At 36.0% G+C, this 27,901-nt stretch overlaps 1 protein-coding gene across 2 annotated transcripts in view; it reads left to right on the top strand.

Annotated features, from left to right (window-relative positions):
* KCNIP4 (potassium voltage-gated channel interacting protein 4) overlaps positions 1–27,901 on the top strand; it is a 427,804-nt gene that overhangs the window by 23,782 nt on the left and 376,121 nt on the right. The window contains exons 1-2 of one of the 2 annotated variants that reach the window (XM_037390339.1): positions 20,063–20,201; positions 20,984–21,132. The exons of the other annotated variant lie outside the window; for it this stretch is intronic. Of the exons in view, the coding sequence (XP_037246236.1) occupies positions 20,985–21,132 (148 nt within the window). The 5' untranslated portion in view covers positions 20,063–20,201; position 20,984. Of the gene's footprint in view, positions 1–20,062; positions 20,202–20,983; positions 21,133–27,901 lie in introns of those variants that run through there. 2 annotated transcript variants of the gene reach the window in all.

Here is a 27,901-nt window from a genome sequence, read left to right as displayed (position 1 = left end):
CAATGGTGCATTTGTGCATTTCTTTCGAAATATATATATATTTTCTCAGTTAACCCTGAAATTAAAATGGTTTTAAAGGCACAAATTTAAAATGGAATTAAAAATGAAATTAAAATGTACAGAAACTTTGTGGTGATTTTAGTATCAAAATATTAAACGACTTCAAAGTCTTTCCAATAATCCAGGGAATCAACAAGCTAATAAACAAGTACATAGTTACTGCATAAATGTTGCTGTTTTTTCATTCTAAGAAGTGTTGATCAGAAATGGTCAGCAAATTAGAATAGAAGCCCTAGACATAATCTTTTTAAATGGAGCAAGTACTCGTATACAGAATTGTATCCAATTTATTTTTATAGATAGTTAACATACTTTAATAATATACTATATAATTGAATCAATACCTGGGATGAATAAATGTGGTTTTGTTTCCTGTGCAAGTACAATCTGGAATTTACTGCCACAGAAATGGTTGTTTCATTCTGCAATGTATGTAGAATAGAATGTCTCATTTCTTTTATATTGAAATGTGGAAAATAGGTAAAAGTATGGTCTAGATGAAGAAGAACAAAAGCTACTCATTTTCTTAGAAAAGATGGACGAGATGTCTAGTGTTATACCATGCAAAAAAAAAATAATTAAAAAAATCTTTTAAACTCTGAAAGGAAAGACATTTGGTTTCCAGAGCTCCCTTAGAACCAAAGAGCTGATTCTCAAAACTGTTTAAAGACTGTGGGAGAACTGCTGCAGGCAGCTTCTGAGAAATGAGAAAAGTCACTTCAGATCAAAAATGAAGAGACTACTGTGTTTAAGTTTGCTGCTTGGTTCTTGGATTTCCTATTACCATCTGGCCATATCAATGTAATGGATTGTTTTAAAGCAATAGATTGCTATATGCCTTCTACCTTCTTCTTTTGAGACTCACTGCTGTGGTAATTTGAGTGCAAATTAAGCAAGAGAATTCAGTAGCTGTCCAGTGCACCGTACATGAATAGCTTTTAATAATGTGCACTGCTGGAGCTTATACACATAATTTTTCTTTGAACTTTACTTTCTTCTTTTTGTAAGTATTCTAATGCTCTGCAGTGTTAAACCCACCTCTCTCCCTTTACCAGTTACTTAAAAGGAGAGATTTTTATGTGCCAACATCAGGCGGCTGGTACAAAGTTAGCTGAGTGCTAATTACGATTCAGAAATTTTCTATGCTCAGAACTGATTATACACAAAGTCAAAAATTGTCCTCCTGCTTGGTTTCCATCTTTGCAGTTTTTTGTAGGTACCTCTTAAGACTTCAGTTCTTCAAGCATTCAAGTACATAAAATCAATTTCCAAATTAAGCCATTTTATTAATACATGTGTAAGAGTCATGAAGAGACTGTTCACTCTCCATTTCATTTTACCTGGGGTCACAGTTAGAAAAGTGCTTCTGTTAGACTATCTTCTGTGGGGATTAAGTATTTGCTAAATCCAGGAATCAAGGGGGCTTTCTAGATACAGATATTTTATTGAATCAAAGGCATTATAAGCTCTGAACAGTGAAGGTGTGGAAAGATTTCGCGTGAAGCCTCAGAGGAACCAAGCAGCTCTACGATCCAGAAGATGGAGAGGATTCATTTGGTTCTGGTTCTGAGGTTGTCTTACACTTAGCAGAAAAGGATTAAATGTTCTTCACATACTCTTGTAAAATGTGCAAAATATACATCTCAAAAGTTGTTGACATCATCAAGATTTAACCAGTTGCATAAAATTGTTTATTCCTCCCCACCCCCAAAATGGGGATTGAGTTAAATAAATATTAAGAATCAGAAGTCTTAGAAGTATAACGCTTGAATTTAATACCCTCCAAAAGCATTTGTAGTATAAGTTATTTCTATCTAATATAATCATTACTAAACTTGCACATTGTAAGAATTGATAACATGAGAAAAGACTGATACCTTTTTCCATTAATTGAAGTAATAATTCTTTTATATTTTGTTGTTAGTCCAAAATGTGATTAGTTTCCTAAATGTATTTTGATTTGTTCAATACTTTTTACTTAAAATGTCTTCGTGACCTTATGAGTGAAGTAGAATAAACTTTTTTTTTTCTGATGTGTTATCTTTATGTTTGACCAGATTACAAAACAGACTCTGTATTCATAGAGATACTTTCAGAATATTAGTTTAATACACTTTTCGTATTTTATCTGGGGAAGACTTAAACATCAGTACTAGTCAGCATATATTTTCAAATTACTCAGTTGTTAAAACTACCTTGCAATATAATGAACTTAGTATACTCCAGTGTAATTAATCTGAAAGTTTACCGTTACATTTTCTGTTTTCAAATTCCAGTAATCAACTATGTGTGCTGCTGCAACTGATGAACTATAGTGCTCATCTGCAGATGTTTTATTTCTACTTATAACTTTCTTAAATCTTGATTGCCTTAGGATGAAACTTTACAGGTCTTTTTGAAGGGGGAAATGTTAAACCTGCCTCATGAAGCGTGGAGAGGGGGAGACTTCCTTATTGGTAAAAAGAAGACATGCAATGCAATTAAGACAAAATTGAGACTTGTCTAGATAAAATGTCCCTATCGTTAAGAATACTTGAGTTTCACAGTGAAAACAGGTCTAGGTTGTGTTGAACTACACTTTTTAGATGTGAAGAAAAGGTTTGATTCTGTACAGTCTTGTTGACAGCAGTGTAGGCTCTCAGCTGCTTTAAGCCCATATGAGGCCCCAGCTATAAAGCCCACAACTCTGAGGAAAGAACCTTGAGTTCTTATGGGTAATAGGCTGGAAAGATCAATTATTTACTCCCTAACTACTCTTGTAGACTCCTCTCCAATCATATAGACAGCCTAGAACTGAAACTGGTTTGTTTGCCTTTGAGTACACAAGTACACCAGGAAACAAATCATCTTTTCAAGCAAGAAAAAATTATCACAGTAAATAAGAGTTATTTAGGAGACGGGAATATATATATGTTGATTTCCTCCCACTACAGCAGCTGGTAGTTCCTTACCTTTTCCCTGGAAGGTTGCATGGTTCTAAATTCGTCATTGTTAGAAGAAAAAAGCCCAAAGAAACCACGGAATAATGTTCTGATGGCAATTATTTTCCTATTTTTGAGCTACATAAGCAGGAGGTACTGTTATTCATGGATAATTATTCTCTGCAAATTGTCCAAAAGTTTTCATAAATATTACTTGCAACCAATTACTGTACCAGCATTTCCCTTCATTCAGTCTCTCACCCAAGTGCTGTAGTCTGTTGCATGAACTGGCCTCAAAATGATTTTTTATAAGAGGTGTCAGAGTGACAAAGGTATGGCGTTACAATTGACAGTTTTTGCCACAAGGCTTCTTTTGGCTGTGATAAAATTAGAAGGTAGAAGATTATTATTTTTTCCTCATGTTGTGGGGTTTTATTATCGGGTTGCTTTCTCTCACATCTTTTATTTCCAGTATAAATTTGCTCATCATTTGTAGTATATGCACTGAACCTGCATTTATTATATTCTTTTCAAAGGGTCTTGATTCCTTTTGCAATGGTAATGATTTGTCTTTCCATATACTGAGTGGTGTGTATAATTAACTTGCAGGAAATAGGATCAAATTTTGAGGACTTGCTTATGAAAATCAATCGGCACCTAGGTGATTGTGTAACCTCTCTATTTTTGCAGCCTCATTTGCCCCGCTTCTTCCATCAATCCTTTTTTCAAATGAGGATATAATTTTGCAGTTATCCCAGAAGTAGGACTTCAGAGTGTCCTCTGCATTTCCCAAGACTCAGAGGAACAATATTATTCTTAGAAAAAAAACCCAAATAACCAACCAAAACCAACAAGCTAAATTTCATTTTTAGTACATCTCATAATGTTAATTTCTTGTGCATTTTTACATAATGTTAAGTCGTGAATTAGTCTAGTGTTTATTTAGGGAGTTTTGTTTCCTCACTCCCCCAATTCTACTGATTACTATCCACTGAACATTTGGCACATTGATTTTTTAATCTATTTTTTTAAACTCTCTGTTTCTGTCAAACAAGGCTCAGAGATATGTAATTCATTACATTGTATAGGCTTAGAACTTAGGAAAGTGGTGATTTTCTGAACTATTTGAAATTTGGCCATTACTGTTTATATATGTGATTTTTAACTTGTACCAAATGGTAGATAAATCCCTTGCACAAATACTGTTTGCAGCTATCTTACCAAAGACAGTACTTTTGTTTTATCCCTATTTACAGTTGTTTTCATTTCTTACACTTCAGAAGATGGATATATGAGGCACGAAACCTAATCACTCAGTATTGCGACACAAAAGTAAATCTATTGTCTATTTGCAGAACTGCACAGACATGCATCTTTTGAACTGCTGTCAGAAGCATTTTTCATAGTTCAAGTTTATTTTCTCTTTGAGTATTTAAAATTTGATTGATGAAAAATCACATTAGTGGTTTAACTGAAATACTGTCTCATGTGCTCTCAAAGGACTTCCTTCCAAAGCTTCAATCAAATTACTGGAGATGGTTTAAAGGACATAGGAGCTGAGGGAAGAAGCTAAAATCAATACAGCCTAAAATTCATCATCTGATTTTTGAAGTTACTGATTCTTGTATATCATTTTAGGACTGTGTTCCTATTAAACCTGGGACAAAGCAGCACTCCTTTACTTGCTAGATTATGGCAAAAAAAAAAAAATGCGTAAAGAAGCAGATATTAATGAGAGAAGGTACTGGTCTGGAACTCCAGGTGTCTAGGTCAAATTCCTGACTCTGCTGCATGCCACCTCAGGCAAATAGCTCGGTCTCGCTGGGCTTCCATTCCCCATCTGTCAAACAGAGACAGTGGATGCATCCTTCTGCCTGGCCTTTGTCTTGCTAATTTGTATCGTGGTTCAGAGGAAAAACAAATGTTTCTTAAAGTGTGTTTGTATAGTACCTAATACACTGAAGCCATTAGGTACTTCCATAATACAGTAAGGGGTGATAGCCTCCAGGCAGGGGCATTTTTAATATGTGTTCTGTGAAATGGATTTGCAGCCCACTTCAGACCAGTCCTAAAATGTGTTGAGCTTTCTCCTGGTCTTTTGGCAGATTATAAATTTTATTGTTTGGTTATCATATTGTGGTTGCCATAAAGAATTAGCACTGTCAGCACTTACCGCCCTGAGGTGTTTTGTTTGAGTTCCCCCATCCTGCTTACCCTCTCTACTCACAAACACTCTTATAATAGAGCATTATAAGTAACTAGCATATACCAACTATTGATAGATAATGGCTTTTTAATGGCTTCCATTGCATTGCTAGTAATACAACTTTTGCTTTTATGGCTCTTTTGCATTTCATGAACTCACAGTGCCTATGAGTGCTAGGACTTGATGGAAATTGAATGGACATAACAAAACGTGTTCACACTGTCTAACTTAATCAGGTCAAAAATGTAGCCAGAAGAGGGCAGTTCAGGGCAGAACATGCAGGAATTCTGCATCTTCACCTTCTGATGGGACATCTCTGCAGCACTATAGGTTGAACTGAGGTAATTTATACATTCAATTTAAAGAGGGAAGTTGGCTGCTAAAACTCATGTGGCTTCTTTACCCTTTCCTCCACTATAACACCTTTTTTATTAAGATTTTTTTGTATTATTCAGGTGGGTATTTCTTTCCAACACAAAATCTTCACTATGAAAAACTGTGCAATTTATAAATGCCTGCAGATGAGTTGAGGTATGTAATAATGTTTTTAGCATCATATTTTTTACATGGAAATGCCCTCTGAAAATCTTCTGACACGATCCTTTAACATTGAATTGTTATTACAATAAGTAATTCTTTTGTCCAAAATTAGTATCTGGAAAGAAGTAATTTGTCATGTGTAAAAATCTGTGCATAGTCGTATTTTAATATAGCACTTAAAATGGAAATGAGAACATGAAGTATTTTGACAGGCATTTGGCAAAGTTGGAGATTATTCAGCAATGTGTTTCCTCTCTTTAGATTAATTTGGCCATTTTGAATTAGTGGAAAGTAGTATGTATTAGGGTGGTAAGGTGAAAATTAATGTGGTGTCTCATGAAGATGGGCTGAGTTACCATGTTTTTCATCCTTTTACTAAAAGTTCATGCATCATAAAATCTTGCTTTCTGTGTTCATTATACAGGTATTAAATAACAAACTGTCCCCTTGGATGTGTGATGGTTATATGAAAAGAACCTCTGGCACTGCAATGAATTGTCAATGAAATGAAGGAAAGCAAAATACAGTTGCCTAAATTAGAATTTATTTGTGATCACGACCCAGTCCTATAGGAAATACCACAGTACTTAACTACCCTAAGTTATCAGAACCCCAGAGGATCCTTAGCTACATTAACATGGTACAAAATTAGGTCTGGGAGGAGTATCTGGATGCCAAATCACTGTCTCATCCTTCTGCAAAGTATTACTTTCCCAAAATATGGCCTGAACTCTTAGTATTTCTCTTCTTAGATGAACAGCAAGAGCAGAAGAAGAGTTGGGGAGCTGTGGGACAGCTGTTGTATTAATTACATGGGCTGGTAGTGTTTCCTCTTATGAGTATTTGAATGTAGAGAAATTAAAAAAGGAATCTGGTAATGCCACATGTCCTGAATCTTTAGCTCTCATTCTCAGTATTTACTTTGCATCACAAACTGAATTTTCAATTCAAAAAGAAATGATGGGGAGAATCTTAACTGCAGCAACATCTCTTTTCCCCTTCCTTCTCAGTCTCCTTCCTCCCGCCCCTGTTTCAGTCTCCCTCCCTCATTATAGAATCACAGTTAGGAGTTCTTTTAAGTCAATTGAAATTATTTCTTTTTTTGTTATTATTTAATATACTTCATTGTGTTGCAGGATGTAACAGTATAAACATAGTCTGTTGGTATTGGCGTGTGGCATCATTCTGCTGGTGACACCTGTCATGAACAAACACAGAAGCTACTGCTCCATACCAGCAGCATAGGTCCTAACTTGGAGTACCTGCATATTTTCCTGAATGTTTGGGTCTTTTCTATTATTACCAGTGCACATACTTAGTATTTTTCTTTGCTTGCTGATATCCCTCCAGTCTGTCAATATTTCTAAGCTAGTCACTTAATTTAGACTCTTTGTTTTTCCATCTGTAATATGGGATAATAATGGTGCTTAACCAACTCTGTTCAGCTCCCCAAAATCTGTGGTTAAAACTTTCTCAGTTATGATTGCAAAAGATGAACCAGAATTGTTTGGCTGACCATTACACAGTGTATGACAGAAAGTGACTGTACCAAAGTGTGAGAATCACAGTATTTCAGCTGGTGAACTCCAGTTACTCAGAGCTAGGAACTGCCATAAATGAAGGAAAAATGAACAGAAATCAGAATGAAAAAGCAAATCAGCATATCAGAAGCAAAGCATGGAACCCCCGCCATCAAATAAGTGGTAAGAATGCTTATTTCTCATTAACTGGACTTGGCTTTTACAATCTGAAATGCTAGGTCCTGGAGAATAAATTTTATTATAGATCTAATGCTAATAATTATCTATTATATATCTATTATAGATCTAATACTAATAATTAGATACAGTAATTGTCGGCATGTCATATACAGTCTGATGTGATAGAAAATATTTAACTGAAAAAATCACAGTAATTTTTCTTTTACAAGAACTAGAAATATGTGTATTTTTAAAAAGGAATATTCATTTCTTCCTGAGTTCCTTGTGTTTTCTCTTCTATTTTAGTGTTCTTTAGAGTTAACACATCCAATTACAAGATGGGGACAATGACAAAGCTGAAAGGTTTTGAGTTTAGCAGCAAAGTCTGCCTATGTCAGACACACATCAATTTACATGACACAGGAAGGTCAAAAATCTCATTATTATTTGCAGTGTTTATGACTGCCTTCCTAACCAACAGCTTCAAGTGCTGAACTGTAGGTGTTGGAAAGCCATCTGATCTGTGAGACAGTTTATTAATTTGAACTACTTGATATTGCCTAAAGCTATGAAAATAGGGGTATGCTAAAGAACATTATTGTAATTATTCCATTAGGAATCCCTTCAATTATTCAGGTGTTTTAATCACTTGGACATTTAACACAGTGCTAAATGATAATCATCCGATTAAATACAGATTTGTATGGAGCTTTGATGCTGTTCTTTGCTGAAGGACAACATAGGGAAATGCAGACAAATTACTTAATCCTGAAGAATTGATTAATCTTGAACTAATTTGCTAGAATTTAAGAGTTGTTAGAAGCATTGTTAGAACCTCTGAAATTTGCCAGAAAATCTGAGAGAGTTGCTACAGAGCTGTGTTCTATATTCATGGCTTTATAGTTATATTTCCAGCTTTCAATGACAATGAAGATAACCTTGCAAACAAGCTGTAAAATGAGGGAATAACTACATAGTGCTCTTTCCTTCCATGGGCAAAAAATAGTGGGTTTTTATATCCAGAAATAATCACAGTAATCTTCTAAGCTGACCTTCTTCAGGCAGAGGTCTTTTTTTCACCAATAAAGAGATCACCACTAATATTTAACTACTCTAAAATTCCATCTTATTTTCCAGATTTGTCTACCTTCAGTTTCTACCTTTTGTGTCAGGCTTGGTACATGTCCATCAGTCTCAAAATTTTTTTCATAATCGGATCACTTTTCCATTTATGAATATCTTCACAGAGATATGTAGTCGTTCCTTAACTTCCTTTGTAGTCATCCTTTGGAGTTACTTCTCTGTTTTTGTGGACTCCAAACCAGAATGTTGTTCTGGTATAGTCTTAGGGGGTTTTGTCTGAACAAAGATAAAGTCTGTATTCTTTGTTCCTAGAAGTGTTGTTTTGCCTTCTGCTGAACTGAAAAAAAAACCCCACCAACCAGACCCGAGTTTATCTGGTAACAGTAAAATGTCCTCCTGATTACTTTTCCATCAATCTTTCCATTTTTCTGTATAAGGAATTAACAGTGTGCTTTAAATTGCTGATAAAATCATTGATGAGTTGGACCAAAAGGCAGTCTCTTCTTCATTCACAGGTGTATTCTCATTAATGACTGACCCCTACCATTTATGTTTAATAGGTTCTTAACTATGAAACAGTAAAACTTAATGAAAAGAGACATAGTTGAAAGACAAACGTGAAAGCTGATGGAGATGATCACACTAGTGACAACAGAGCATGTAGCCAAGGTGCTATATATCAGACCTCTTTATATTACTTGATAGAGAAGGGACATAAAAATACCCATGTCTAAGACAGGTAACAGTTATAATTTGCTGGTATCTTTTCGGATTCCTTGGGTTCATAGCAAACTAATTGTTCAGCTCTCAAAAGATGCAGTTACTTAATCTAAAGTTTATTGTCATTCATCAAAGATGAACAGTTTCCAGCTACCCTGCCTTCATAAACACTATAGAAATACGTAAAATTTTACCTTATTTTCCATCCTTTATTAGCACAGTCTAGCTCCAGTCTCACTCTTTGAAAGAAAATTATTCTTTATGTGTGTATGTGCCCAAAGAGGAAAATGAGAAATTATTCTTATTCATTAACAATGTGAAATAACTGAGTTTTCTCTAATTTAATAAATATAAAGATGAGCCTTTTTTTTCTCTCTCAAGTACATCATCCAAATGATGTAAAATCTGCTGAACTGCAGAAGTGTGACACTACTCAATTACAGCTTTTCTGTCTCTTTCCTGCACAGCTTTTGTGCAGTAAGAGCACAATATGGAGATTTCTGAGAGCTTACTATTTCACCAGAAAGTGACAACTTTGATTTTCTGGAAGGTAGCAGTGGAATAGTTATAAGCTTGCGAAGTGTCTTCTGTCATTGTGAAGTGTTAGAAGAAGGTACACTGTTGATGGAATCTGGTTTTGTAGTTTCTGAGTACCCTGTATCACTATTCCCTTTGAGGATTTCACACTAACGCTGTAAATACCCTGTCACTGCTCTACCTGGACAGGCATTTAACATATGTTGACAGTACATAATCAAACATAAACCCACACCTTGAATATTCAGAAATTGCAAACTTTCATTTTTAAATAGTGCTAGCCTGGTAAACCACGTTAAAAAGCTGTTTTTTCCCCACAAGTAATACTATAATCAGCTTTTCCCTGACATGATCTCATGTAAATATATCACTAGATTAAGGCCCATGCTGATAAAGTTCTTTCTATAATGAAAAGTTCTGTTTTAATATTTCAAGATTATTTTGAGGAAGAAAAGGCTTCAAGTTGTTCTGGTTATCTGGGAAGTATTGGGAACAGCATATAGTCTATGTTGTACACTTTGGTTACACTATGCTCCAGAGGGAATTTTGGGTGGACAGAAGCATGAAAACAGAGTCCTATGCAAGTGTGTAAGTGTACTTATACAAGTGCATCAGTGTACACTTACGTGTGTAAGATTGTTTGTAATTCAGCTTCAAAATAATTATTCTTATATGTGTTTGAATTTGAGATAGGGATTAATAAATTGATGAGACGCTACTAACTCCTGTGGCACTCTTTCATCCATGCTTTTAGTACTGCATAAGAATCATTAGGCTATTATAGAAAATCAATAGCTAGAACATGGCTATTAAAGGGTTTTTCTTTAGTTGCTGATATTCTGTGTGCTAATTACTGAGGAAAGCTGTCGCTTTTAATGGTAAACCTACAGTTGTTAATTGTTTGGTAACCCGTTTTGTGTGTTTTCTGTTCAGTTTCTCTTAGAAATTGCAGCCATGAAAGACACCACAACTATCAGTTTTCCTAACTGCCCTATTAGTCTCTCCAATTAGGCCAAGAATTTAGAAGAAGGAAAAAAACGTTGTTATATGTAGCTGTTCCAATGGAAGACTGAAGGTATTGCTCTCGTACAGTGCTTCTGCTTTCCCTGTTCTGTGACAAAACAGGAAATTTCTGTTGCTATTTGCTGGTAGGCACATTCACAACAAACACTAAATCTTTGTAAAGTAAGCATTTTAATTTGTATCAGTGGCCCAAGTGATTGGGGGGGGGGGGGGGGCAGGCATTCAGCCTACTAGATGCTGATTCAGCTTGAACCTACATTGCAAGTATTGATCAGCTTGGCCTCTGGGTATTTATAAACAACTTGAACCTTTAATATCAATGGCAGATGCAACCATTTTTGACTGCTGTGCATGTTGTATTTTGTAAAGACTAAACGCTACTGGACAGCCCTAGAAATAGAGGAAACTACTACGTAAGAATGGTACATGTCTCTGAAGAGCCAGTTTTAACTTGCTATCTGTTAACAGATCCAATAGTTCTCGAAAAATTAATCTGCACGAGGCAGCAAAATCCATGCCACTTATTATTTGAACTTACTAAATAGTAATGTCATTAAATACCGTATGTAAAATGCAGTCACTACAAAGCTGCACAAAAAGGCTCCTCCTATTACCTTTTTAAATAATAAATTACTTTTTTTGCTTGGCAGCATTGTTTCTGTCTCCTGAGTTCGTCTCAGCTTACCATGATGTAAATTTCCACTTGGTAGAGGTTTTAGTCTCATGTCAAAACCATTAAGGAAGAAATACATGCACAAAAGATAGAATAGATTCAAATGATAATTTATCAGTGCTTGATAATCACCTGAGCCTGATCTTGCAAAATGTTGAAGGCTACATCCTTCTGTTATCTACAGTAAGAGCTGGAAGTGCTCAGCATATCACAGAATCAAGCCTCGATGCTTATGTGGCTGCAATGTAGTGCAGTTGATTATATTCTGAATTTATATTCTCTCAATGTCTGTTCAATCTTTGAGTTCATTTATATCTAGGAAAACACAAGTTATATGAGAACACTTTCATAAGAGTAAGATTTTATGACAAAATATGAAAGCCTATATTGAAATTCAGAAATATCTACTATTATTTCATCTGCTTAATAACTTTTTTCACTTTGCATATGTATCCAGATAAACACACAGCTTTAGAGTCTGTCTGAAAATACTTCTATTGTTTATATCTCCTATTCTATTGCCCTTGAGATGTTTATCATTATTTTGCTGAGCATAAGGCAATAAGCATAAAGTTTAATGAGACAATAATTTTCAAAATTATTTTATTTAGTGCAACATTATATGGCAGCCTAAAAATGAAAGTTTGTATCCAATCTGTATTGTTTTCTCCAAAATTTGGAAGATCATTAAAGAGTTTAGCTGATACTTCATCAGGGATCCAAGTGACAAATGTGTTCATACTGATTCATATGTGCAGTGTACAAGCAATGTGTACATCCCTGGTAAATGAGACTTCTATGTCTTTTGGAGGAACTGTATGAGTTATGTTCTACTGAAATATGAAATCATAACAACTTCCTGTCTACTAGTTGATAATCAATCTTATTTGAAACCAAAATGAAATATGAGACCTTTTTGCTTCCTTTCCCATGTGTATTGTGCAGTAGCATTCCTGTTTTTCCTCAAGTTCCTTCTTCCATGACCATATTATGGCTAAAACACTTCTCATGGTCAAATCAATTTTTCGAAGCTTCTGATTTCATCTATTCAATTAATTGCTCAGGTGCACTGCCTTTTCCTTGCTTTTTTTTTGTATTTTTCCATTTTAACCATTTAAAGGACTTTATTTACCAACATTACTTTGTAGAATCTGAAATAATTGAGATTTTGTTCCTGTTCATGAGGGAGTAAAATACAGCAATGATGATTGCTTTGTAGCAGGTAGGAACTTATTTTGTAGATGATTTATTATAGCATTTTCTTATTCTAAGCTGTTTATATCTAAAAATACCTTGAATGAAGGAGACCATCCCTTAGAAATAATCATTTCAGATACTAGTAATAAATTGTTTGTAAAAACAAGCAGGCAGAAAAGGGGGTCATTGAAATGTTTTGTCATTGTTCAGTTGGCTTCGTTTGTTAGTGCTGCCTCATCTGCAGCACCTTCTCTGATAAGCTGGGGGGGGGGGGTTGATAGGAGCTGGAGGTTTGTACCTTTCTTGTTACCGGTGCTATGCTACCACTAAGTGTTACTCACTGCTGCCAAAAAGTGGCTGAAAGATGTAACATCCAGTAGATAGGAAAGGAACCTTCAATTGCGCTGATAATGTACTTTGTTTCTCTTGTATTTAATTTGTCTGTGAAAGCTTTGCAACCTAATTCAATATGCATTTGATTACTTAGATGTTCATAAATAAGTCACTGTCCCCATGAGGTTTACTGGATATGTTCTTAATTCTGTGGCATTATAAAAAATAAATTAAAAGGATATTTAAGAGCTGAACCCCTTTTCTCTGTCCTGTGCTGAGTGATCTATAAGTATGGAGGAAAAAAATATGTTTACATGTTCTGACCAAATTAATTCTTGTTGCGTTTTGGAGGCTCCACGCCACAAAATAAGGATGGGTGATCTGTTTCATGGTTCTTTATTTATAAATTACTTGTATATGATAAAGGTCCACTAAAATAGGAAAGTCCAGATAGTTTCTAGGGATATTTTGACAAATAATGAGCTAATTAGGAGCCTGAGCAAAAGCAAAATGTAACACTATCGAAAGTAGTGATTATCATCTGAAATGGAGCTCCGATAGTTGAGAGTTAACTGGGAGTCTTCTGCTGTTTATGTTAACAGTTTTGAGCACAACAGATGTTGGACCCGTAAGAGAAGTCAAAGTCTGTCAGGGAGCTATTATATCCAATCCATGTAATAAACAGAAGACTACTTTAAAAATTAATACCTCTCACTGTGTTGCAGCAAACACAAGCACTTTTATTATACAGAATGTTGCCTACAACTTTCTGATGACTATAAATTGCAGAATGTAATTAATACTGCTATTGATAAGTAAGATGACTTGTAAAAACCTGTAAAAGTAATGACTTAAACCAAGAACAGATAATTTCCATCAGCAAATTCTAGCTGCACTTTCTCTTCAGAATTTGTTGGCATGTCCATATGTTTACAGAACTTAATCAAATAATCTACTTATATTTGTTTCCTCTACTTTTTATTCAACCTCCCCAATGTCATACGCTCATGATATTACCTTTGATACAGATAACATGATTTCACACACTATTCAGGGCCAGTCTCACATTCTGTTAATTCTAAAGTAGCAACCTGATCGATCAAGATTTCTAACAAATTATACACAAACCCATACCATAATTTGTATACAATGCTGCCATAATTAATCTCATGTTTGAGTTTTCAGACTTCTAAAATAGGTCTTTTACTTGTAAAAACATGATGATATACAAATGTAAGAAATAGTACCTATTTTTATGGAGAGATATCTCTGCCCATGGCAGGGGCTTGGAACTAGATGATCTTGAAGATCCCTTTCAACCCAAACCATTGTATGCTTCTGTGTAAGACTTCAATATATTCTTCCTGTGACAAAAAATAAAAATTATTTTATGTCATATATTAGGAAGTTAAAAAGTCCAATACAGTCATTAATTCTTCAAGAGCTATTGCATTGATGACACTTCCAGGTATGTTGCTACCCTTTCTTAGTATCTGAACATACCTTTCTCACAAATAAAATGGATCGACTTAGTATATAGTCTTTGCATGTTCGTCTTACTCAAGCCATCCCTCTGACCTCCCTCTGCCAGTGTCCATCTCAATGGCAGAGGAAGGACCTCTTCAGTTTAGAAGTACCCAACCAAGGCAGTCTTCTCAGCTGGCTGGTACTACTGAATAGTTTTTGAAAAAAAAATTTTCTAAGGATCACTGATGTGGTGCCTTTCACAGCAGTAGACTGTTCAAATTCGCTAATGTAAAGTTACCTATGGAAAAAACCCCTGTTGGGAATAACTAAAAAGTTAATAGGGCTTGCATATCCTTCCCCCCCTTAGTTTCTCCATTTGTGCTGTGATTTTGGAAAATGAAAGGTTACTCTGTACCTGTAATAAATTATGTAACAATTAAGCCTTTGACATACTGGCAAGAAAGCTTTTTGAGAGCCATAAAATTTTTATTTTTATACCACTAAATAGACTGTATTTCTCTTTGCTGAGAAGTATTTATTACCACCGAACATCTAAAAACCCCTGCCTCTTTAACAATTGGGGTAGAAAATATATGCACCCCAGAAAAATGCTAAGACCAAGCAAGAATTTTTGATTACCATTAACAATGGATTAACTTCAAAATCCTTTCTGCTCGTATCAGAGTCACTGCCATCTCTCTTATCACTGTAATCTGACAGGAAGGTAAACCCTTCCTCTCAGTTTAGTTCAGCTACTGAATCATCCAGTGAGAGCTCATCCCAGTATATCTATAACCCCAAGAGGGCTCATTACAACGTGAAATTTCTCTGGCACAGTGGAGGAGCTCTCTGAAATTCCCACCCACAAATACTTGCTCTCGCTTATGTTGCTCATTGTTCTTGCTGCAGTCAGATAAATGTTGAAGATGTCAAAACGTGTTCCTGTCACCTGCACTGCCCACAAGCACTGTGACATGGCATGCGTGAACACAGATGTTCTCCTTCTAATCCAGGCAACCTGATTACAACCTGAAATCAATTATTAACCTGCACTGTCCCACCAAAGGGTACAGAAGAATTCCAGGGCAGTTCTGCCCCACTATTCCTATATCTTTTATTTTATCCTAATTTACAACATAGAGATTCACCATGCATGAACAGGCAAGATCTATAGACATTTTATACATCAAGGAGGATGGCCTTTTTGAGGTGAGAAAAACCAAAGACAGCAGTTCACCCTGTATTAGTGGGATATTTTCGAATGCTTCCCACAAACATTTCAGAGAGAATGGCACCGCTCAACTCTTCACTAAGTTCAAGTTACATTACCATTTACTTCTTTGTTTTCTTTTGGCAAAAGCAGAACCCAAAAATTTAATTGATATTGAAGTGTACAGGAAGCTTTTGATTCCTGGTATTTATCCAATAGCCTTTTTTTTTTTTTGCCTATAAATAGACTAGCAAATGTTGAAAAGGATAAAAAAGTGTTAACAGAGCTCAAGTTAATGCACCAGCAAAATCTTAGAGAGCACTGTACAATGAGAGTAAATAAATAGCTGATATATTTTTGCTTCCAATCATTTTCTGTTCCATCTTTTACTTTACAGAAAGAGAATAAAATTTTCCTTTCCACTCACAAATCCTTTCTTTCCTCTTCCAAAACTAGATATCATAAAATGCTATTAAAAATTACTGCTGAGAAAAACAAACAAAAAAACCCAACAACCAAACAACCCAAACTCTGCTTTTTCTTTGAAGCATCTCATTGTAATATTACTTAATATGTCAGCAGTCACCCACACATTCATCCAGGACTGGATTCCGTAAGCTTGCCCTATTTTTCAGTAGTCATTTCTTAATTTACAGCTTCAATCTCTAGCAGCCTAAAGTTTACAGCAGACATCACTGGTTTAGCCTAGCTTCATCTCTGACATTAAAGAGTTTCTTTCTTCAAAACCCGTACGAGGCCACATAGTCATCAGTGAATGTTCTTGAAATAGTTGTGCTAGAGTAATTGATTAATGCAACTGATCAGTTCTGTAAAGATTCCCCCAAAAAACCTGTGTAGATGCCATGCCAGTTTTGACTGTTCCATTTGGAATATCCCTGAGACATTTCTCACTCTGTAATGAGGTCCCTGGTCTTTCCAACTGCTATTTCATTATCAAGTGAAGAATTATATGGTTTTCAATAAGCCCACCCAAAATTCAGTTCCATATTTCCAAAGTTCCAATCTGATTAATCAATATTGAGACAGTTTGCATATACGCTGTTATTGAAGCCATGTTCAACCCAGTTGAAAGACATTCCCTTGTAGCTCCAGTAAATATTGCTCACATTTTCTGTGTGGCATCATGTAGCCCTTATATGATTCATCAGCTTGTGACTCTCTGGAGTTTTTAACTGACATGATTTAGATCACTCATAAAAAAAGTTATTTAACCATCAGGAAATGATTATCAACTTTTTATACAAAACCCCAGCTTTATTTTTGGGTGTAACTGATTAGAGGTGAAATCTGATAACATGAAGTAGTGAAAACCTGCTTTCTTTAGGCGGTCCCCACCTCCTGCATGGTTACTGCTGCAGTAAGAAGCTTGTCTTCCCTGACCTGAGGCATTTGGTCAAGATGCCTGCAGATTCCCAGTTACTTCCACAGTAACACGTTAGGGCTCAGACCAGAGGCATTCCAGGGATTTTTACAGATCATTTCTCTATATCTGTCTTGTTGATACTCCCACTAGTACACAGCTCTGCTTATTTTCTTTCTGACCTGTTTCACTACTCACTCCCAGTTGGTGGATCTCCATACCCCCAGATCCTGAGGTTGCAGTAACTGAGTTGCAGGCTGAGTAACTTCTAGGTACCAGTCCTACACAGGTGCTCCCTGAACGACTGTACGGATTTAATTTGAACACGCTGAAGGGTTCAGCCTCCCACTGATCACCCGCAGTTAATGTACTCACAGAGTGCTCTTTGGCTCCCTTTTTAATTTTGTCTAAATTTTTCAATATTTCAGTGTATTAAGGGAAAGGAAGGAACCTGTGCAGCATGGATTGAAATCCTTTCCACACGTGATAATTTTCTCATGTTACTTACAACGTGACCAGATTTTCTCTAGTATGTCGTGTAATGAATTTTTACAGTCCTTGCACCTATAAATGTGGAATGCGCTACCAATCCATTTACTTTTCTCAAAGTTAGAGCACATGATTTGCAGCGAAGGAGGTAAATCAAATGTATTGCTTCAGAATAGTGATGTCAGTTCCTTTTATAAATTAAGTACTATGGATATAATGAGGTGCAGTATCGTTTGTTTGGAAAAAATCAGTGGTGCCTTGAATTTTACTATTCTGCAGCATGAGTTTATTTTAAACTCACTGCAGAATTCTAGCATAATGATTAGTGCTGCAAAGAACATCTGATTCATGTATACTTTTATTATAGAAGAAAATTGCTATGGAGTTGATTAAGGTTTGAAGTAGGGAAACAGATATGGTGTAATCGGAACCCCTTGACATCTTCTGAACCATTTTAAGAAAAAAATACTTCCTTCTAGAGTTAAATCTCAAGAGAAGCTTTTCATATCATGGCAAATAAGACAGTTTTCAGCTGTACGTAAGAAAATCCTAAAGATTTCAGCAAGGGTTCTACCTCTCCATATCCTCTGGAGTAGCGTAATTGAATTTGTGCTTTCATACATCTCATCTCTGGCAAAGCTCCTCTTTATTCTTGTCCCTCCTGAAGTCTTTATTTGAATGTTAATGTGAGGGCATATCCAGCAAACCGCCCCCCCCCCCCCCCCCCCCCCCCCGCACATGAGCAGTTGCTCCAGGTCTAGACAGTATGCACTCCTTTTTGCTATCCCATCATGACATAATTTTCCCAGTTGCTTGCTTCAGCTCCTAGGCCTGCTTCCCCATTCACGCTACCTTTGGATTAATGAATCTCTGCGATGAGGCAGCTCTGAGTGGGCACTCTGAGGAGCATGACGGAGTATGTGGTGAGCACTAGCATTTGAGCTGGAGGATCAAGGATTTTGTAGTTGACCTTTTCATGGGCAGGCAGCTTCTCTGAAGGCTTATATCAAGAGGACTTGAACTTAAATTATTTCAACAACACACTCAAATTTTGGCTGTTTGGAGCTATGCTACATGGTGCTACATTCTCGTGCTGCTGGGCATAGTGTTGGCTTTCTCTTTGCACTGGCCAGGGATGATACAGATGTGTTCCACCAGAGATGGGTGACTTTCTGTGGATGCTCTGCACAGACCCCGATCAGAAGTGAACCTCCAGTTTTCAGAGGGATGAACTCTAGGTTCTAGAGTACATTAGTTTCACTTGAAGACAGAATGTAGAAATATCTGTGAGCATTAGCATTGTCTTTTAAAAATAGCTGTTACTGCTATGCAATAACTAACATTTGTGCTTTGCTGTTGCAACCCAAAATTCTGTTCCAGGAGTCATTTGGAAATCCAGACTGAATTTTTTTGTGGTGAAAATGTGTTTCTTAGCACAGTAAAGCACCAATATAAAATTAATATTTATTCTGAGAATGGCATCTTTGAAGGATATGAAAGCTGTGAAATATGCTTAAACTGGAGAAAGTTTCTTTGCTGAAGTTTCAGAATTTTCAGAAACTCTGTTACTAGATTGAAATTCAGCTCACTATGGTAGTGGCTTGTGATGGGAATACAGCCATGGCTGGAATGCTCTGTCATGCCGCGGGACTCAAAGGACCTGATACCAGCAAGTACTGTTCCAACAGTGTAAATTCAAGCCTGTTCAGTTCTAAATAGCAATGGGCTTGAAATATATCCCTAGATATGAAGCTGAATGAAAGTGGTCCCCTTTACTTTGGCTGCCTAAAAATTGGTTATTATGACCTATGCTTCACTGCCATTACGAACAGAATTCACTGCTGATTGATAGGCTGTTTGCAGAGGTGGAATTAGTATGCTTAAAAAACTCCATCCTAGCCTGTGCTGATAGACCTGAGATGTCTCCATTTGTTACAGTTAGGTATGCGGTTTGGTATGTGACATTTTGTGCAAAGCAAAAGAGTTAAACCACAGTTCAAATGTACACAGGACATTTCACATACATGAAACATGCAATTTTATGTAAGGGGCATTAATTCAGTTAGGTGGAAAGCTGACTGATTAAAAACCCTTGGAGTTCTAGTGTCTTTTAAAAAATAAATTTCAGGAAATGAAAACTTGTTCCTTGATTGTTTTGCAAAATCAATAGAAACTGCTGATGCAAATACACACAGTAAGGCTATGTGTTACATCATGCTTGCTTTCTTAAGGAAGCAGTGAGTTTACAATTAAGAAGTCAGCCTTGTTTCTCAAAGTCTGCTCTGTACTGTGACCAATACCAATTATTTTTTTTTCTTTGACTCTTTCCTGACTTTTGTCTTTAGAACTTAAATTGTGTTTAATGTTAGATTCAGATTGAGGATGGCAGCACAGTGTGAGGGAAAAGGAGGGGAGTAAAATCGGGGCCACTTTGTTGTCCTGCTGCTGGCTGGGCGCAGTTACTGTCTGTAATTAGAGTAGCTCCCCTGGTGCAGCCTGTGGCCGGCTGTCAGAGGGCTGCTGCGGCTTGCCATTTGGTTCTGTCCTCGGCAGCAGTCATCTCCTCGGCATCTCAGGCTGGAGCCTGCTGAAAAGCAAACGGGAATGATGTTTAGGACTCCTGTGTGACCTTGGAGTAGCATAAAATTCCTGGAGTACTGGGTAGGTGCCTTTTCTTGGGTTTGTGGCACTGGAGTAGGGCTTTGGTTAGGTCCTAGTCAGCGCTGGTTGTTGCTGCTGGCCCCTGGCTCCTTCGAAGTGGCAGTCTATCAAGAAAAATAATGTCATACAGAAATTTATTGGTCTGCCTGTGTGATTCAGAAGGTAGTGTAGAGAAATGGTCCCCAAGTGTACAACTGGCTTTAAGTGGTTCAGCTGCTTTTCTGCATTTGAGTGACAGTGGTATTAAGGCAGCACAGAATCCCAACTATTCATCTTTTCTGGGTAAAGCAGCTGTCTTTCAATAACAGCTAGAGGAATGCAGCTCTCCTCTATGACAGTGATGTAAGGCAAGCTAAGATAGGAAGGATAATAGGTTCATGCATAGAGGATTACATTATTTCCTATACCTAAACAACTGACTAAGGTAAGAGGTAAATAGTTATTACCATGTAAAAATATCCTATAATTTATATCATTTAAGTAAAATAAATTTTTTTAAATAGTAGATAAAATGTGATTTTTCCCCATCTGTATTTTTTACAAATACATTAATGTTCCAGATAAATAATTCAAAACAAAAGAATATGAATACAATAATTCGATCTAAGTTAATTAATACTAAGAATTTATGAGCTAAGAATAATGGTTAATGAGATCCTAAAGCTTTTCCCTTTATCCCCAGTCTGTCTCTTCCCTTTTCCCCCCATCTCCCTTACCCCAGCCTATGGATTTAAGTTGTGTATATATGCTTCAGGAAAACTAAAGGTTAAGTTTCTGTTTAGGATGGAAATGTTAGCCTCTGAGAAGAAAACACATGAAGGGAATGAAGATTTGCAACAGTATCGTCAGAAGCCTGCAAGCTGCAAGAAATTGCTTAGAAATTGCTGCTTGATCAAGCGAATTTTTGCCTGGAAAAGTTTGAGCTCTAAAGGTACCTTTCCTACTGAAATTTTTAGTGTAGGAGAAATTGTTGTCTTTCCATGAATTCTGAATTTTTGATACACTGGTATTACTGAATTTAGCATCAGTCAAGTTACAGGTACAAAAAGTCTCTGCTGTCTTCGATCTATTGTGTAAAGAGATTAAAAATGGTACAGCTTTGATTGAATGTGCTTTATCATAATGTGATAGAAATAATGGTACTGAATGAGCCTTCATTTTGTAGCACATCAGAATACATCATCTGCAGAAAAGGTCTGCAGAAAAAAATAAACCTTCAATCAGAAGATAAATGAATAAATGTAAAATCCCAGCAATTAAATGCATCAACTTATTGGGGCCCAACCCAAAAATCTGTTTTGATAAGTAAAACCTCCTTTGATCACTGTCAGAGTATATTTACATGAAAATTACGTGGTCAATCCCTTTGCCTTTGAGGAAATGGAGAAAGGTAACATCCTGTCACTTTCATACATCATGATGATATGTACTGTATTTATTAATAAATACTGAAAGAAATGCTTCATTTTAAATTGGAAGTTGGCTGTGAAATAGCTCACCAATTGGAAGTTTAACTCTTTTATGAATAATAAACTGAAATGCAACCATCCTGAAGTGATGGTTAATCTGCTTCATGTTATTTTCCTCAAGAACATATACGTAGTTAAGGATTTGATTCAGCAGTGATCCCTTTTTTTACCATTATATTTGTACTTTGCAGTATTATGTAAAAACAAAACAAAAAACTGCCCCAGACAACCCTTTTGTGTTTTGGCAGCATTTTTCATCACACACACACACGCACCCTTCTCCAGGTCCTCAGTATACTAAATTTGTGTCAAACAGAATGAAAAAAATGCATGAGGTTGTTTTGTCATGAAGACCTAAGTCACCATATCCTGAGTGATTTATTATTTACACATTTACTTCAAAGGATATGCTCTAGTAGCTTAGTTTCAGCATTTAGAACCAGTGAGCTCCTTAGATGCAACCTACCTCTGCCTCTGGTTTTAAACTGCCCTTAGCCCTGTATTATCCAAGTAAACAAGTGTTCGATATGACTTTTCATCTAAGCATGATCATTTAGCTATTCTTGGCCATTCATTTTTAAAGCTTTAGGGTAATATTTCCAACAAATGGCTGTTTTAATCACCGTACGTGTTTGATTTCTGATTACTGTATCAGTTTGTACATGTAATTCCCTGCGCTTTCATTTACTTTTTGTATTGTTACCAGAGCTAATGAAGCCAAAATTAATTTCCTGTAACCCTTTCAAAACATTCATCCTTTTGTTCATGGGAATTTTAGATTTTTTTTTCACTGGATGATTTATTAGCAATCTCAGTGGGCTAAGGAATCAGCTTTCTGGAAATGGTGTGGGAATCCAAAGCGACTTGAAGTTGCTTTAACCTGAAGTTAATAGGTCTGATTCTTCAGTACCTTTAAACCGGCTAATTATTTGCCCCTCTGGAAAGGGTCTTAAAACAGTCAATAAGTAATGAAAGAATTGAAGATTTATTTTGTCTTGGTAAAGTGAATCAGCAGATCTATGAATCACTGCAAAACGAGGCTCAGTTAAGTTACTCTGGGTTACTCCAACAGAGACAAAATCAGAATTTGACACAGTTTTAACTCAAAATGAAGCTATTGATTTTGCTTTATCTAGTACCAAATGATAGAAAGCATATTTCCATAAGGATACCTTTACAAGAACCTTTGAATATTTATCAGGATCAAGAAGACTAACATCCTGAGGTACTTTCTTCAGCACTGTTCTCTTGTCCAAAGTGATCCACTGGCCAAGTAGGTTTTCTTGGCTTCAGTGCTGGAGCCTACTGACGTCTGTAACACAAGTTGTATACGGCGTATCCTACTGAGTTCCTGAGCCACAGCTAGGTAAGCTTTCATGCATGTAAACGAGCGGGGGGCATTTCTAAAACCCTCTAGGCATGGCCATGGAGATGTTCATCCATTCTCTGGAATAAGTTAAGGCAGCAAGAGGTCTGCTGTAATTTAACCTTCCTCCTATTAGCCATGACACTGCTGTGGTAGCTCCAGAGCACCTGGCTACCAAGATACTTGGTCAATACCTACTGTTTTCTGTCAGCAGGATGAAGGTGGTTTACAAATGGTATTGTGGTCGCTCCTTCCCACTTAGGTATTTTTTTTTGTGCAAATCATATTCCCCATTGGTTGTCTTAAGCTACCTTACTGGTAAAATGGTATAAAAATAGTCATTAGGCAGTTAAAGCTTGGAGTTTAGTACTTAAAAAACAATAGAAATGTTCCTGTTGGTATTTTTAAAAATTAATGAGAACTATAAATACTGAATTGTTTGGTAATTCACTGCCATTACAATAATTTTTACCTGGAAATACTGTAAAGTAATGCATAATTAATCTTTCTTTTAAAACAGATTATTTCTGCTATACAATTTGATTTTCATATTTTAGTTTATTTGTATGATTTTGAAACTGACTTTGTCAACATGTTGTTTTTACTTTATAGAATTAATTATACTTTCAGAGACAATTTCCATTTATGAATTTGGAGCAGGCAAATAAATACTTGATTTACTGCAATGTTCAGATGATTTAACTCTATTTTCAGAATAAATAGTCTTCACTCTTATGAAAAAATCTTAGAATGCCCTAGCACTGGTGATGTCTTCTTGCTCTTCCTGCTACAACATCCCCCATAGGAATAAGAAGAATATTATAACATAGATACAGGAAACACTCAGCCTTTTTCTATGCAGTATTTAAACAGCATGAATTTAATGCAGTAGTGATTGCTGCAAAGGGAGAACAAGAGAATAAATAAAAAAAGAGCCTTACTGTACTAAAGAAAAGTAAATGGAATAACATAGTTGTCAACGGGAAGCAATTCCACACTGAAGACACTATTTTAGTCAATGCTCGAGGCTCAGTAGTGTGACCAATTCCCTCACACCGTAGTTTCAGAGAGCAGATCTGTTGTACCAGGCTAGAGGAACATACTATGACTATTGCCAGGTATACATCAGTGAGAGCTTGACACTGCAATAAGCTCTAGGCACGAATTTAAAGCATGTGTTGAAAAACTGGAGGGGTGCAAAGATTTTACTTCCAAAAATGAGCAGCCCTGAAGTTATCTCCTCACTAAACTGGCAACCTACTCTGTTAATGCAGGGCAGTTATGAGTCTTTTGTGATGGTTCCATGCCACGAATATAATTCTGCTGCAGATTTTATGAAATGCAAATGAAAGACTCTAAGAGGACAACTTGTCTGTCAGAAAGATAAATTTGAAGGAATTTTACTGCTGACTCTGCATTGCATACTGCTAAAAATATTACAGATTATCAACCATTTATTTATAAACTTTTTAAAACTGTTTGCATTTCCTCAAACCACGTATTTATGAGTTGAGATATGAATAATTTAGGAATAATTCCAAGCTGTCAATCAACACATGTATTTTTCCCTGTCAAATAGTATATTTGACAAAATATTTAAGGGAAAAATAACCCAAGTTATTTGAGAACTAGTTAAAATGTTCTGCTTTCCCCAGGGTACTTCATATACTCTCAGGCCTTGGATAATTCAAAATATTCCTGCTGGAGATTGTCAATGCTGTTTTTTTTAAATATGGACTTCTTGTGAATAGGAGAATAGTTTGTCCCTTGTGGTCCATTTGCCTTTTCTTCTCCAATGCAAATATGTTGAGCGTTACTTTGAATCCAGTCACATCTCAGACCATAAAAAGATTTTTTTTTCCCGGTTGTCCAAAATTAACAAGAAGCTTTATTAATATTGAACAGGGATCCTTTGGACTGAAATTCTTCCAGTGTCTCTCTGTGTGTCTCTCTGTGTTTTTGTGTGCCTGTTTGTACCCCTTTTCCGTTGAGACATGAAGCAATGGGGCAAAGGCAACCTGGAAGGTAGGCAGTGATGACAGCAGGATTTGTAATCCAGTATCAAAGCCCTCAATTGCCTTCATTAGAAACTATCATGACAACTAATTAGGAAAAGAGTTGGTTTGTAATTTTATTACTGAAGCAAAAGCATCTTCTTTTTGGTTGCTTGTGCATGGGACAATAGTTGCTGAAATTTGTCTGGTCCTAGTCACCTTTTCCTACGAGGAGAATATGGAATAAATGGCATAGATAAAATGACAGAAAACAACAATAAATAAGAGATATCCACTTCATTCCCTTGGCCCAGTAGCTGGTCGTCACTAACAGTCCTCTCTCAAAGGTTTGCTGATACACAGTTCAGATTTTAACTTCTCCAGTAATTGAATTGTTATGGCCTGTCAGATGTGTTGTTTCTTACTTCATGTCATGTCATGTCAAACTACTTCATGTAGTTTTCCTAGGATTTTCTTTTCCCACGGTTTTCTCACAGATGCTTTGAGCAATGTTGGGTTTCTGTTGAAATTACAAAATTACATCATGAGAGGGCTTCATATGTGCTTTAGGAAAAAATTGTCCTATGTGCCTGTAGAACTGCATTTCCCATGACTTTGCTATTTTGAGGCTGAAAGCCTCTAAGAGAAGAAAAAGAGAGGAGAGAGAGAGAGATGGAGGAAGGCAAGGAGAGGTGGGAGAAAGAGAGAGACCAAGGACCATGTCCCTTGCTAGACCCCCTTCTCCTTTCCATTCTAGGTGGTCAATATGTAAATAGATCATACCCTATGAAATCTTCCCTGAGTGCTCAGTAAACAGGCTTGGTAGCCTATTACTGCATGTATTAACCACTGAAGAGATTAACATATCTGAGATGTTGTGTTCTGAAGACAAAGAATTTAAAATCTAAAAATGGAACCTTTCATGGTTTTAGGCAATACAGAAACCTTTATTTTGTAAAAAGTACAAGAACAGAATTTTACTTGGGATTTCAAAAATGAGAAATGTTTAGCCAGTTTCATCTATTTGAAATATTTATGAAAATGTTTTACAATTTGATGATGAAGCTCATGGTGTAAATGTTAATATTAAGTAAGCTAGCTATTAAAATCAGGAAAAGTTACAAGATTAAAAACTTGTTCGCTTGCTGGTTTTTAATAACTTTTTTCAGAGGAAATTACATTGTTCAGTATTGCTTTAGGTATTTAATTACAATGAACTGTGAATTAGCACTGTTTTCTTACTCAGCTCTAATAAGGTAGAGGTTTTGTGGTGCCTTATACTGCCTGGCTCACTGTGCAAATGTTCCATTTTATGTTACAAAAACTCCACCTTCTGAACGAATACTGCATACATTGTATATGCATAACTTTGCAAGTCACTAAACTGGATGAAAATGTGGATTTATTCCACTTATTTGTAAAGGTATTGCAAGTAATGAGCTATATTTCAGATCTCTTCCATAAAACCAATATAGGACTCTATGCTTAGCTAAATAATTCTCCATATTAGAATAGAGATGTAGTTGTGCATATTTACTAGGTATGAAGAGATTGTTTAGAAAACGTTAATAAAACATGGTGGAAAGAAAAAGAAAAAAGCTAAGGGATAATAGTCTATTTTTAGTATTTTTTGTTTTGCTTTTCACCAAAGCCTATTCATCCATTGTAATCTCGGACAAAGGAGTTTGTATTAAGAGATGTGGCAAAAAAGGGAACCTTATAGTTTGTTCCCTTCTTGCCAAATGCTAACTCTGAAAGACAAATCATGGCAATAAAATTAGAGGCTCTCCCTGGCAAATATAATTTTCTTTTAAACTTGTAGCACTGAGTCATCTAATCTCAATAAGGCTTCTAATACTCTCTTCAGGGTAGCAGTAATAGTTAATGGTACAAATTAACAGGAAAGTGTATTATGCAGGAATGTTTGTTGTCTTTCAGGTCATTAAAAGGGGAATTGGAAAAACATTAATTCTCACAACTTAGAGTCATTCCAGAGTGATTAATGTTTTCAAAAGGGCTTTTACTGTGAATTTGTGTACAGACTTGCTAAATTGAACAATGGATATAGCTAATGAAAATGCAACACTCTGACACACTTTTTTAAGTATGTATAAAATTATGTAGCACCATTTTTGGCTCAGGAAAGTTTAATAACCACTCTCCTATATTTCTCTTAGGAAAAAAACTATGAACATATATCTTCTGAAGCTTTTAATACTTCTTAAAATTTTAAAATTAATACTTAGAGGCCACTGTCATGACAAAAGACTGGGCTGCTTTACTCTGTACATACAAGGTTTTTAAATATTTCCAAATTTAAAAATAAAATTGCACAAATCTTGCAAGAACCACTAATTTACAATTTGGGGAGAATTCATACATGCCTCTTCAGAGCCCCTGAAACAGTTACTAGTGCCTATAAAAGCAAGTATTATTCATAACTAAGTTTTTAAAGATGCTTAATACAAAGATAGCAAGTGGCAAAGTGCAGATTATGGAGTCAGTTCTCCTTAGAGTGAACGTGCTTGTAAGGAAAAGGATATTTCATGGGAATTAGATTTCCTCAGGGTTTGACATTCGAAGGATTAAATATCCTCCAGAGTTCACCCCTGAGAAACATGGCTGAGAAAAATGTGAGTGTAACACTTTATGGAGGTACTGCTTTATGCTTCCCTGGCTATATGAACATTACACAACAATGTATGTTTCTCTTTTTCTCTTGGAAGTTTGTTTCCTTCATGTCAGAATGGATTTTTATGATCTCCTGCAACTGCCACCTTTGTAATCCTGGCATTGTAGTTACTAGGAGGGACATGATATTGGAAGATGAAGCGTTAACTCATGGCAGATTGCTGACTAAAAGCTCTAAAT

The sequence above is a fragment of the Falco rusticolus genome, chromosome 1, assembly GCF_015220075.1.
Source record: "Falco rusticolus isolate bFalRus1 chromosome 1, bFalRus1.pri, whole genome shotgun sequence".
NCBI lineage: Eukaryota > Metazoa > Chordata > Aves > Falconiformes > Falconidae > Falco > Falco rusticolus.
This window is presented reverse-complemented; position numbering and strand designations above follow the sequence as displayed.